Here is a 13,331-nt window from a genome sequence, read left to right on the forward strand (position 1 = left end):
TCTATTTTAAGCCTCTGGGTCAAGTCAAAACTTAATTGGCCTAAAATGTCAAGAAAAAGAAATAATTTGAGTTTTTGCAAACTCTTGAAATTTTATCTCGAATGCGTCCTTATGCTTACCCACTAGTTCATACAACTTTTAAAGCATAATCTCCAATCGGATTCAATGGTGGACAATCTTCTGGTGTTATTTCTAGCCGTAGACTGAAATTCTACAACTTCACATAAACAACTTACAATTGATTCTTTTGGATAGAGCAATGTTCTGAGATCCACATCGGATTCTACTTACCCTACTCCTAGGTCCTACTACAATGGGGTTGTGGAAAGTGTCCAGAAACACTCGTTTTCTTGTTTTTTATGGTTTTTTGAGCATTGATCTTAAGACTTGTCTCGTCCATCAATCATTCTCAAAATCCTAATCCAATCCTACATTCCCACAATCCTAAAAGGTACTTAACAAGTACAACCTACTTTCAAGCTACCTCTACACAGCAAAAGACGACAATCTTAAGCTATGCGACTTTAAAAAGAAAGTTTTGACTCTAGGTGATCCTAGAGGAAGTTAAAGGATAACTTCACAAGACGCTTGTGTTTTTCCCTAGTTTAGGTCACTTCAATCCCCGAAAGCGGTGCCAAATGTGGGACGGTTGTCTAACCTCACTCCTATCTTATTGCAGACATAGCGAGAACCACGAATATAGTTGTCAATCCATGGGACGAAGCTGACTCGACTAGTGTATAGAGGCTACAAGAGGTTGTCAGCTTCATGGAAAACAAAAAACAACTTGCATCTAACTCAAGCTATACTCAAATGACAGAAATCACCAAAAGCTAGTCGTTGATTGGCAAACAAATCACATCCGTTACAGCATCAAATGACATCCAAATGTTGCGAAATTTCTAGGACGTGTTTATAAGACCTAAGCACACATTCTTATGGTTTCAAAACTCACTTTAGGTCAAGTGAAAAAATCACGATTATTAACGGTAGTGAGTTTTTGACCTAGTCGTTTTCGACCCAGAATGCATCTAAATGCTTAGCAATGATACCCCAATACCTCGCCTATACTTAGTTTATGATTTTGAAGCTTAAATTCCTACTTATGATGAAATAAGGCCACAGGTCGGCGATGAAAAAAGCTACAAATTATCATGAATTTCTTACATCAATGTGTAGAGCTCTTACCTGCGGTTGCAACACAACAGACGACATTGCAATCTGACAACCGAGAAGGGAGTAGGAAGCGTGAGAAGGAGAGAAGTGAGCATCGTTAGCTCACGCTGTGATTCTATTATCCAAAACTTATAAAATACTTACAAAAATTGGCTTTTATACCTTAGCCAAGGTTTTTGTGGTCAAAACTAATAATCTAGGAGCTCTAGCTAAAGATAGGTTGATACAATCTAGAAGCTTGTAGCCCCGGCCAATCATTTACACTGTTTATCTAGAAAGTAGGAGTAACAACATTCCCGATTCATCAAAATAATAAGAGTTTTTACAATAAAAGCTCCAAAAAATGTTATTCGAGCTAGCTTGCTGCTAACACACAACAAAAAAAAAAAACATGTCGACAGTCAACAAATCAGACGGGACCTAACGGGTTTTGGCAGTCGAGTAACGAGGGAAGGTTGGGGAGAGGCTGAGTACTAGGCACGATGGAATATGGTTTTGTAGTAGCGTGAGCACACGAACCGCAAAGGATTTTTTTTATGATGAGCACTCACAATGAGAGTCGACAAAAGAATCCAATGAATCACTAGGTGTAGATGATGCCGTACCTGGCTTTGGAGCAAGTCAAAGAGCTATTGCTCAATGTCTTGGATTCAAATCCGTGATGAGCAGAATCAAAACAAGGGAAGTGCAGCTACCAAAAGCAAAGTCCACCAGTAGGTAGAAGCAGCACCAAGCTTGCACGTCGTTAAGGTATTGAGCTTGGAGCTTGATGTCTTGTATAAAGCTTTGTAATGATGTGGATAGCACTGATAGGTGTAACTTAGCTGTGTATTACGAGAAGATAGCACAAAAATGGGCTTTTCCTGAGCTTTAATATGTTGGTGCAAGGATTTACAAAACAACTAGCAGATGTTGGTGGTTGCGGGGCCTGTAGGCACATGCTGTAGTGAAAGCTTGGGGTTGATTTCTAGCAAAGGGTGTAGCATGCACAGAGGACGCGTAGCATCACTTTGTGTGTGTGGGATGAATGTTGTTGACAAATGGGCATTCACTTTTTGGTAGAGGTCAAAAGCCCTTTAAAATAAAGAGCTATAGCACAATATGTACATAGTGATAGAGTTATCCCACACAGTCACAATGGCTCTGAGCATTAAAATGCTCTCAAGTACTTACACACACACACACACACACACACATACACTCAAACTTCAATCTGCAAGAAATCACAGAGAGAAAAATGCACTAATCTTGCAATGTAATTTGTTAATTAGTTGTCCATGCGAGGTCCGATTTGAGCAAGCAAATGGTCGTTCAGAAAGCTCTTGACAATAACTTCTCCCACACACGAGAAACGCTACAAGAACATGATGATGAAGAGATTAATTGAAGATAAAAATTATGTGTAAATACACTAAATGTGAAGACTAATTGACGATGAAAAACTATGCAAGGATTCAATGCTAATGAAAATTTTCTTCTCCGAATCACCAAAGGGTAGTGGAGCATGCTCGTGCCCAAATGGTGATTAGGAAGTAGGATTATTGAGAGTGCTAATGCAATGGTAATTAATAGGCTTAGTTGTGAACCGACAGCTTTGATACCACATGTTGAGACTTGTGGCTATGGTGTAAATGATAGCAGTCCATTCAATTAGCAAATTAATTATAAGAGATTAGAGAGAGAGAGAGAGATTAACGCTAATGGAGATAGAAAATCATTAGTAGATTAATATATTGCAAAATGTATACAAAGTGGCTAGAATAGTGGGTATTGAGTGGATGCAAAGTCAGATACAAAACATGCAGCAAAGGCTTCTTTTATAAATTAGGGAGAGAGTCTTCTAATGATCTACACCATGATGTCAAATTGTTGACTTATTCCATTTTAGAGAGGGTTCTCACGTTGTCGGGGATTTTTATGTGCACGAGTTGAGCCGGGTCAGCACCGGGCTGCTCGCTGTGGGAAACGGTGAGAGAAAGATGCACATTTCAAGAGAATATAGCACGAAAGAACACCTTGAATTGAATTACCTAAATGAACTAAAATCTAAATACAAAAAAATATAATAACTTGATCGCAATAGGCAACAAGTGCTCTTGGTCCCACCGAGACTGTGAGCGGAAGAGAAAATTCCAAAAGTGTATGGCCTCAATGCTCTTCCCTTGCTCTTCTCGACCACCTTCACTTGCACTCACTTTGTCGTCACTTGCTTGAGTTTTCTTTAAATTCAAACAAACCTCTGAAAACTGCTAAAGATCTGCTTTCCATTGTCATAACTCTTTTCTCCATTGTCATAACTCTTTGTGAACTTCAACTTCTCGTCCTTGCTTTTTCTGAACACTAACGATCTTCTTCCTTTGATGCTTTTGGTATCGATGAAGTTTCTACCCTTCGTGCCTTCCCGAATCACAAGTTAAATTTCTCGGTCTGCTCCTTGTTGGACACTGACATATCATGCCCAACTTGTCGTCCAAATAATAATACTCCTCTCTCGCTCGTGTTGGCCGCCCTGTCCTTAGCTTGCAGCCTTCCTTTGGAAATTTGTGGCACTGCTTTCATGCACGCAAAGGACACAATCCTCCTTCTCTATTCATGAGTGCCAATTGCCACCCTCTTGCTCATGCACTCGACAACAGAGCTAGCAGAGCCTCCTCGTGCTCTCTCCACCAGCTCCTGCAGTTCTCGGCCTGCCTTGCTCGCGCGCGCACGCGTTCTCTTCCCTCTCAGGCCCGCCTCTGCTCGTTCGGCTTCCAAACCACCAGCAGCTCGATTCAACTCTTTCCTCTCCTGCTGTCTTCACCACAAGCAACCCCACTGTCAGCTCGTCCTCCTCTTCGTCATGGGCGGCCCCTGACAGTTATGCGCTCGTCAACCTGCTACTTTTCTTCTGGCGGCCTCGTCCCCTCTCTCTGACGGCTTTTTATCTTTCCCTGTGCTGTCTGCTTTTCGATGGCTCCGCCCTTGCGTGCCGTTTTTTTTTTTATAAAGCTCATCAACCTCTATTTTTACTGCAACCCCTTAACTCATAAAATATTTCCTTTAAAAAAAACCTTGCTTTTTATTACTTTAAGCGGCTGTTCACACTGGTCTTGCATGTGGGTTAAAATAATGCCGATCTTCACCTTCAAGGCATACGTATAGGTGAATGCATTGAAGAGAAGCCGTCCCTTTGCATCGAATATCTCCACTCTTTACTAAGCCATGCCGCCAAACTGATCTTGGTGGGCAACAAGCTCCTCAAACACATTTTAAGCTTCTTGAAGTACATCATATTGAAATACTTGAGAAATGGAACATCACATAGCACTTCTTATGGTTTACATATCAACCAAAGCATCTTCGAACACATAATATCGAACTGAAGTATCCTTGTCACCGCTATATTAGCCGCACCTACTGCTCTCTAAAGTACATTGCAGTAGTTATATGTATCAACAATGTCTTTGCCGAGTACAACAACACAAGCAATATACTCCAAGGGATGGCAATCAATAATCCGTCTGAGCAATAATAACGTCTAGAATCTTGTGTTATGTTAAAGCTTCACCTATGGACGTGGAGCGTCATGACATCCACTCCCTCTGAACCTGCACATCCTCCGGCATGTGCCAACCGTCTTCAGGTTGCTAATCATCATAAGCAAAAGTATCGCCAGAAGCTTCTTCTAGCGAATACATCTCATCATCTTCTTGGCATTCTCCAGAATCTATATCACCTAGAACCACCTGTCCTTCTCGCTTCTTGAATAATTTGATCCTCTTTCCTGCAATGGGTACTTTAAGCTTGGTGCCATCAAGTTCTCTAAGCTTGTAAGTTCCATTATCATAAACGTGCAGCACAACATAAGGTCCAAACCATCTCTTAACCATTTTACGCATGGCCGAATATTGATTTTCCAAACTGCTATCATAAACAAGTACCCAATCTCCATCTTTGATAGTATATGGTCTCAATCTATGCTTCTTGTCAAATGCAGCTTTATTCTTCAATCGTGCCTCCTTGAGCTTATCTATTGCCTGGTCAATGTCTTCTTGGCGTCTTTCAAGCTGCCGAATGCGCATAGCAAGCAAGTCTTCAGTTGACATTTCTGATTTCCATGGCAGTATGGTCCAAGAAACAATCGTCTCTTCTATAGGCATGATTGGCTTTTGCCCATACATAAGTTCAAATGGCATAAATCCTGTAACTAAGCTATGAGTAGCTCTGTCAGCCCATAAAGCAAAAGGTAAAAGTTTAGGCCAATCACCAATTCTTCCTCTACAAGTCTTGGCCAAAGCTTTAACAATAGGCGGATGTCCTCTTTCACTTTTCCATTACCTTCCAGATTATATGCTGTAGTAAGAGCCAAATTGATTCCCAACCGATCGAAGAACTCATAAGCTTCATCTGCATCTAATTCTCCTCTATCTGCAGTAATCTTCCCAATGCAACCATATCGGCAAATCACATTCTCAAGCAAAAACTTGCATACTGAACTTGTAGCTTTGGTACGCAAAGCTCTTCCTTCCACCTGGTTAGTGAGATCCTCTCTGGCAAGAACAATATACCTCATTTTCCAAATACCGACTGGCATAGTAATCAAATCTACAACCCACTTATAATGCATAGCCAATGGATAAGTAGGATGTAACTCATCTCGATGTCGCACATTTGAATACTGTTGACAAACCATGCAAGTCTCCACAAATCGAGCAATATCTATGTACATACCTTTCCACCAGTAGTGGTCTTTAATCTTGGCAAATGTTGCCCACACTCCTCTATGTCCTGCCCATAAATTCTCATGAAACTCTTTAATTACCTGTTGTTGTTTTACTTTGTCACATACCTGGTTGTGGTGATCCTCGTGGACGTTTTGGTTGCTTCCACAAGTGCCCATCTTTAAGGAAATAACCATAATCTTTCTTCCTGATCCTCCTGTATTCTTGATCACTCCATTCCTCTTGCTTGGTGAGAGTGCTGAGATAACGGCCTATCAAAATCCACTCTCCATCGTACATCTCATCTAAAAAAGCTTCAAAAACACGAGCAAGAACACTACAACTTGCATGCAAATGAGAAGAAGTATAAAACTTTAAGCCCACATTATCACTCTCTGTAAGCATCTCTTCCCATCTTCATACCTGGCTCTTGATAACATATCTGCTACCGGATTGTCCCTTCCTGCAATATGACAAAATTCAGGATTAAGAGACTTAATGAAAGCTATCCATCGTAACATAGCAATATCCGGAGTGGAGCAATTCGTAATCATTCCTATCAATGGTAAGCAATCAGTCTCCACTACAACTGAAGCTCCAATAAAACACTCCTTGTCAGACTTTAGAGCAGTAGCAACGCCCAAAGCTCTCTCTTAACGTGTAGAGTAACTTCGTTGACGAGTGTTAAGAACCTTTGCACCAAACCGAATAGCATATCTATGACCATCCTCATCATCTTGACCAATAGCCCAAACAATGCCTGTAGGACTAGTGTCAACCGTCAAAATCACTGGCCTTCCACATTTATAATCAACCTTCCTTAAGGTAGGAGCATCCAACAGCATCTTCTTCAATTTCATGATGGACTTTGTATGGACATCTTCCCACACAAATCTTTTCCCTTTTCTTAATAATTGGTAAAGTACTTCTGCAACATGAGCAAAGTGAGGTAACCAAATACGATAAAACACGCAAGCACCCAAAAAACGACGGACTTCAGTAACTGATGTGCATGAATTCTTCATCCTTTGTATTGCTTCCACCTTAGCTGGACTTGGGCGTCGTCCATGTGGCCCACACATATGTCCAACAATCAATATTTCTTTGGCACCAAAAATTGATTTTTGACCTGAAAGTGTTAGATTTACCTCTTCAAGTTTAGATAGAATAGCTTCACAATCTGCAATATGTTGAGCAACAAAGCTTCGGCACCCCCTCTGATCTTTTACCTCGTCTTTCAAACCTTCTTCACAACCCTTGATTAGCAAATCATCAATAAAAGGCATAGTAATCTTGTGAGGAATGAATTCTCTTAATACCTTGTTCATGCCATTCATCATGTGAGCAACAGAATTTGTGGCACCTTGCTGTAAAGTACACATCCTTACCAACCCAAGTGGAGTACACATAGTAGTGAGATCTCTACTCTTAAAAGCAACCTAAACTGATCATAGCCTGAGTAAAGATCACCCATGGAATATATAGCCCTACCTGCAAAATCTTCTGCAAACTCGTCCACAATTGGTCATGTGCCAACATTACGAATTGTTACCTTATTTACTAGCTGCATGTCTTGAATAAATCGCAGGGCTCCATTCTTCTTTGGGACGGTGAACCATCGATTAGAATAAGGTGCACAAGATGGCTCCAAAATACCCATACGTATCTTTTCATTTAACAAGTCAATAAGTTGTGGTAGATGGGCTTTAGGAACAGGAATAGGACGCAAATTCCATGGCATATGTGGAACGGTAAAGATAATCATAGGTGCTACAACATTTGGATCTACACATCCAATTTCACTGGGCTCAAAAGCAAAGGCTTTACCATGTTTTGCAAGCATCTCTTGAAAGCACTTGACCTCCTCATCAGTAAGAAACCCTTCTTCACCAATGACTATTTGCTTCAAGGTCTCTTTAATAAATTTGTGGCCAATGTTCTTGGGATCCCTTAGCTTTGGTTGGTGTGAAGCTTTTTCGATAACCTCCTCACTCTCCCCTGGGAGTGGGGTAGCTACAGGCCTGACCTTCTTTGCAACAGTTTTGTACTTTGTATCCACCTGCACTTCAAAAGCACCACCCAATTCTTTACTTACCTCCATTAGAATGTAATACATGTCCATCGAATGCACTCGCACAAATTTAGTCCCACTTTGCAACCTACACTTCTTGATAACTTCGAGTTCTGACATCGTATCAACATAAGAAACTTCTTCAAAGACTCCTGAGATAACATCATCATGTTCAAGTACATCACATCCCTGCAAATCACTTTGAACACTTACCACATATTGCTTCTCCCACTTAGATAGCTCCATGAACTTCCTATATGAAACTAACCTTCAGATGTTAGTCCCAGAAACCCCGAAGAAAAAGTCTCTTCTTGCGAGAACTTCTTCTTCCCTATACCACTATCGTCCCGCTCTATAGTGGCACCCCAAGAAAATCCTGAGCAAACCTGTACTCTTTAAACTCTTTCCGAACCCTTGGCAAAGGCTCAGTATCTTAAGCTATCTTTATTCCTGACATGATCAACACAAACAGTCAAAAATTGAACCGCTCTCTTACCATCTTTACTTCGAATCCTTGCAAATGCTGAACCATCATCCAAAACCTTTGTTTCCATACACACAGTTGTGATGTAAGGTTGCCCTAGGATAAGTGGATGTTCCTGTATAAAAAAGTTATGTTCATCACAAATATCTCCAGTTGTAACCTTGACATTTGCACATGCACCATATAAATCGCCAGGCTGGGTGTTGGTAGCTCGAATCCGCCAACCATGATCCATATCAATAGGCCATTTCCCTCTCTGGTACAAGCTTTTTGACATCAAATTAATTTTTGAACCATGATCCACAAGTGCTAGAATAGGCTCATCAATATCACCAATCTTAACAATTGTCTCTGTAGTGGCTCTCGCCCAATGTGTTCTGAAAAAATGACTCCTAGGTACTGCTTCCTCACCATCATCATTATTGAAGTGAACATGTCTTACCTCGGGTGTAACTTGATTGGAGATCACTGTAGACTGTAAACTTTCTTCTTCAATCTCTAACTCATAAGCATCCAGAATCGATTCTACATGCTGAATCACTTGGCTCTTGACCGCATCAGGTTCTTGCTTGACTAGTACTTGCCGCTTTCTCTTTATAATATCAATGATCTCCTCATGAAATTCACGTTTAGCAATGCCCAAGACATCGCCCAAAGTAAGTTCCACCTTGCTATTGAGAATGCGTTCCTCAAATACCTTCTTCAGATTTGTAGCCAATTCAATATCAGATTTTAACTTGTAAGAAGGCCCTTTTGGCTTACCTTGCTTTTTATCTTTTGGTGCCTCTTCCATAACCACTTCAGGTGTAAGAACTTCTGTAGAACTTGCCCCTTCTTCCTTCTTGCCGCTAGTCCTCGTAGCTCGTTTTGATGAGCCCACAATGTCTTCATCTCTCTTGCGCTTCTCTTCCACCATAGCTTCATTAGCCTGAGATTTTGCAAGAAAGGCATACACAGAAAGAGAATCTACAGGATCTGACCACCCCGTAGTTTGTCGAATGTAATTCCCAGCTTGACTTAATGTGTCACGAGTTATTTTACCTTTGTCAGCTGTCCTCAAAGCATATGGGCATAGATTTCTTTTAGCCTTGGTACTTTCTTCATCCTCCGCACTGCATACGTGTAATCCATAAGTTGTTGCATCAACCCTAGAGACATTGTGCTGCATCTCCTCAACCAGCTTCTTCATACCGCCCTTCCCATAGTTAAAACGTAGACGTTCACCAGTTTCCTTAAGATGCAGCTTGCCGTCCTTCCAAAAAACTGTGTTCTTCTTATAAGCTTCATTAAAATCATCACAATTTTTGCGTATATGATCTAAGCTATCACACCACATGCATCCTTTATCCCATTCTTGTTGTGGAGGACGTTGTCTGGGTTCTGAAGAAGATCCACTTGCACTCAAACCATCAAGTTTAACAGCTTTCAAATTCAAATTCAACTCTTGTATACCTTTTACCAGCTCATCAAGGACTGGCTCCTCCAGCTTGGGCTTCGGCTTCTCCACTAGGTCCTCTTCGAGCACTTCCATAGGATCAGCCACTATGAACTTGTCCACCCTCTTTTGTCGCTTTACAATCATATTAACAGCTTCTGTAACCAGTTTCCAATCAGAAGTTAAGCCCAACTCACCAGATGGATCCTCGAGCAGGTGTACCAAGCTCTTCTGAAGGCGCGAATCTGCTGCTTGAATAAATAGCTCAACCTTTTCCGGTTGCATTGTTTTCTGCTCAGCAGTAGATAACTGTTCAAACTTCTTTTCAAAAGCTCGTAGCAATTCTCTCGCAGATAAACCTTTATCCTTCTGTTGTATCCATTTCATAAAGCTTTGCTTGGTAACTCGTTGAGAATCTTCGAGAAAATACTCTTCTTGTAAAGCCTTCTTAAACTCCTGCCAATTTGCACCATGTGTTATCGGAATTTCTTCAATTCGAGCCCTAAGCTCAGGAGCCGCAATTAAGTGAAAACCTTCCACTGAGTCATGATCATTAACTCCATAATCCTCCATAGATTGTTCATAAACAGTACAAAATTTTGAAATATCACGACCTTCAAATCTTTGCAGCTTTTTCAGTTACTGTATACCTTGCTTGACGAATACGTTCACTTTGTTGGTACTACTGTTGAGAAGCCTGTTGCTGCTCCATATAGGCTGCGAACAGCTGCATCATCTGTTGCATTGCTACTTCCTGTGGTGTCGACATCTTATGCTACCAAGTCCCACCCCGGCTCGCTTTCACGTCGGGTTCACCAAAGATGTCGGGGGATTTTTATGTGCACGAGTTGAGCCGGGTCAGCACCGGGCTGCTCGCTGTGGGAAACGGTGAGAGGAAGATGCACATTTCAAGAGAATATAGCACGAAAGAACACCTTGAATTGAATTACCTAAATGAACTAAAATCTAAATACAAAAAAAATAATAACTTGATCGCAATAGGCAACAAGTGCTCTTGGTCCCACCGAGACTGTGAGCGGAAGAGAAAATGCCAAAATTGTATGGCCTCAATGCTCTTCCCTTGCTCTTCTCGACCACCTTCACTTGCACTCACTTTGTCGTCACTTGCTTGAGTTTTCTTTAAATTCAAACAAACCTCTGAAAATTGCTAAAGATCTGCTTCTCCATTGTCATTACTCTTTGTGAACTTCAACTTCTCGTCCTTGCTTTATTCTGAACACTAACGATCTTCTTCCTTTGATGTTTTTGGTCTCGATGAAGTTTCTACCCTTCGTGCCTTCCCGAATCACAAGTTAAATTTCTCGGTCTGCTCCTTGTTGGACACTGACATATCATGCCCAACTTGTCGTCCAAATAATAATACTCCTCTCTCGCTTGTGTTGGCCGCCCTGTCCTCAGCTTGCAGCCTTCCTTTGGAAGTTTGTGGCACTGCTTTCATGCACGCAAAGGACACAATCCTCCTTCTCTATTCATGAGTGCCAATTGCCACCCTCTTGCTCATGCACTCGACAACAGAGCTAGCAGAGCCTCCTCGTGCTCTCTCCACCAGCTCCTGCAGTTCTCGGCCTGCCTTGCTCGCGCGCGCACGCGTTCTCTTCCCTCTCAGGCCCGCCTCTGCTCCTTCAGCTTCCAAACCACCACCAGCTCGATTCAACTCTTTCCTCTCCTGCTGTCTTCACCACAAGCAACCCCACTGTCAGCTCGTCCTCCTCTTCGTCATGGGCGGCCCCTGACAGTTATGCGCTCGTCAACCTGCTACTTTTCTTCTGGCGGCCTCGTCCCCTCTCTCTGACGGCTTTTCATCTTCCCCTGTGCTGTCTGCTTTTCGATGGCTCCGCCCTTGCGTGCCGTTTTTTTTTTTATAAAGCTCATCAACCTCTATTTTTACTGCAACCCCTTAACTCATGAAATATTTCCTTTAAAAAAAACCTTGCTTCTTATTACTTTAAGCGGCTGTTCACACTGGTCTTGCATGTGGGTTAAAATAATGCCGATCTTCACCTTCAAGGCATACGTATAGGTGAATGCATTGAAGAGAAGCCATCCCTTTGCATCGAATATCTCCACTCTTTACTAAGCCATGCCGCCAAACCGATCTCGGTGGGCAACAAGCTCCTCAAACACATTTTAAGCTTCTTGAAGTACATCATATTGAAATACTTGAGAAATGGAACATCACATAGCACTTCTTTTGGTTTACATATCAACCAAAGCATCTTCGAACACATATCGAACTGAAGTATCCTTGTCACCGCTATATTAGCCGCACTTACTGCTCTCTAAAGTACATTGTAGTAGTTATATGTATCAACAATGGCTTTGGCGAGTACAACAACACAAGCAATATACTCCAAGGGATGGCAATCAATAATCCGTTTGAGCAATAATAACGTCTAGAATCTTGTGTTATATTAAAGCTTCACCTATGGACGTGGAGCGTCACGACAACGTGTGGTGGTGCGGATGTGTCACACACCCCAATAGAGAATACAGAGAGAATGAGATGGTGGTTATGGAGTTTAGGATTCTTACTCTAAACAAGAAGTGATAATTGATGATTGAAAGGCTTATTGCTTTCCTGCAAGAGAGCAGTGATGAGAGCTACATATAGAATTATGTGACGAAGTTGATGTAGAGCATGTACACTATAAAAATAGAAGAGAATATAGTAAGATGAAAGATGGTTCTTCTTCTTCTTCTTTCCACAAATGAGAGAAGGATAGTTATAAAGATGGTGTTGCACCACCTCTGTATAATACGTACGTAGACTTTCGATGTATTCTATGTAACTACTAGCCCCCAAAATTGAGCTCTACCGCTCTTTATATGCTTCTCTTGCAGCTTGGAGTGTCCTCCAAGGCAAAATAGGGCACCCCCTTTCTAGCTTGGAATAGCTCCTTCTTGTGGGATTTTTGCTAAAAACATGGCCTTCCTTTTGCAAGTCAACTCTAGCCAAAGGATTTAATTTTCCTCCTGTAACCCAATCAGTAATATGATATCTAAGTAACTAATGAAATTGTACGTAATCTTAACTGCACCGCGAGCCTCGATATAATCACCACACTTACCGTACCGCTCCCACAAATTTATGGTGCCATTTTTTATGAAAATAATTCTCGTAGAATTTTGTTGAATCTCGCTTCTTCACCATATGTTTTTTTTTCACTTATACGATAAATAAATATTTTTGGGGTTGGATAATGTTAACAAACGCATTGCTTTTTAGGAATGCCATAAAGCGTGAAAAGCATATATTTTTTTTGAAATTGAACCATGGTTTCACCTAGCCTACCTAAACTAGGAAACGGACTTGCTTTTCACTAAAAAGTAGAAAAAACACCCAAAAAGAAGATTTTTATGAAATTGAACCCTAACTTCCCTAGACCTCGTAAGTTAAGGATCCGGACCTGCTTTTCACAAAAAAAAAAAGCAAGAAAAAGCAAA

The 13,331-nt window shown here is 41.3% G+C and overlaps 1 protein-coding gene and 1 pseudogene across 1 annotated transcript; both read right to left on the reverse strand.

The window, feature by feature from the left end:
- Nucleotides 1–3,515: 3,515 nt before the first annotated feature.
- Nucleotides 3,516–5,499, reverse strand: LOC147463133 (uncharacterized). Its single transcript, XM_086528098.1, has one exon. It carries the CDS (start codon nt 5,349–5,351, stop codon nt 4,803–4,805), a length of 549 nt encoding a protein of 182 aa, XP_086384224.1. The 5' UTR covers nt 5,352–5,499; the 3' UTR covers nt 3,516–4,802.
- Nucleotides 5,500–8,351: 2,852 nt separating this feature from the next.
- Nucleotides 8,352–11,715, reverse strand: LOC147463134 (uncharacterized; annotated as a pseudogene).
- Nucleotides 11,716–13,331: the final 1,616 nt, after the last annotated feature.

The sequence above is a fragment of the Adiantum capillus-veneris genome, chromosome 2 (assembly GCF_014529385.1).
Source record: "Adiantum capillus-veneris isolate H3 chromosome 2, ASM1452938v2, whole genome shotgun sequence".
Taxonomy (NCBI): domain Eukaryota; kingdom Viridiplantae; phylum Streptophyta; class Polypodiopsida; order Polypodiales; family Pteridaceae; genus Adiantum; species Adiantum capillus-veneris.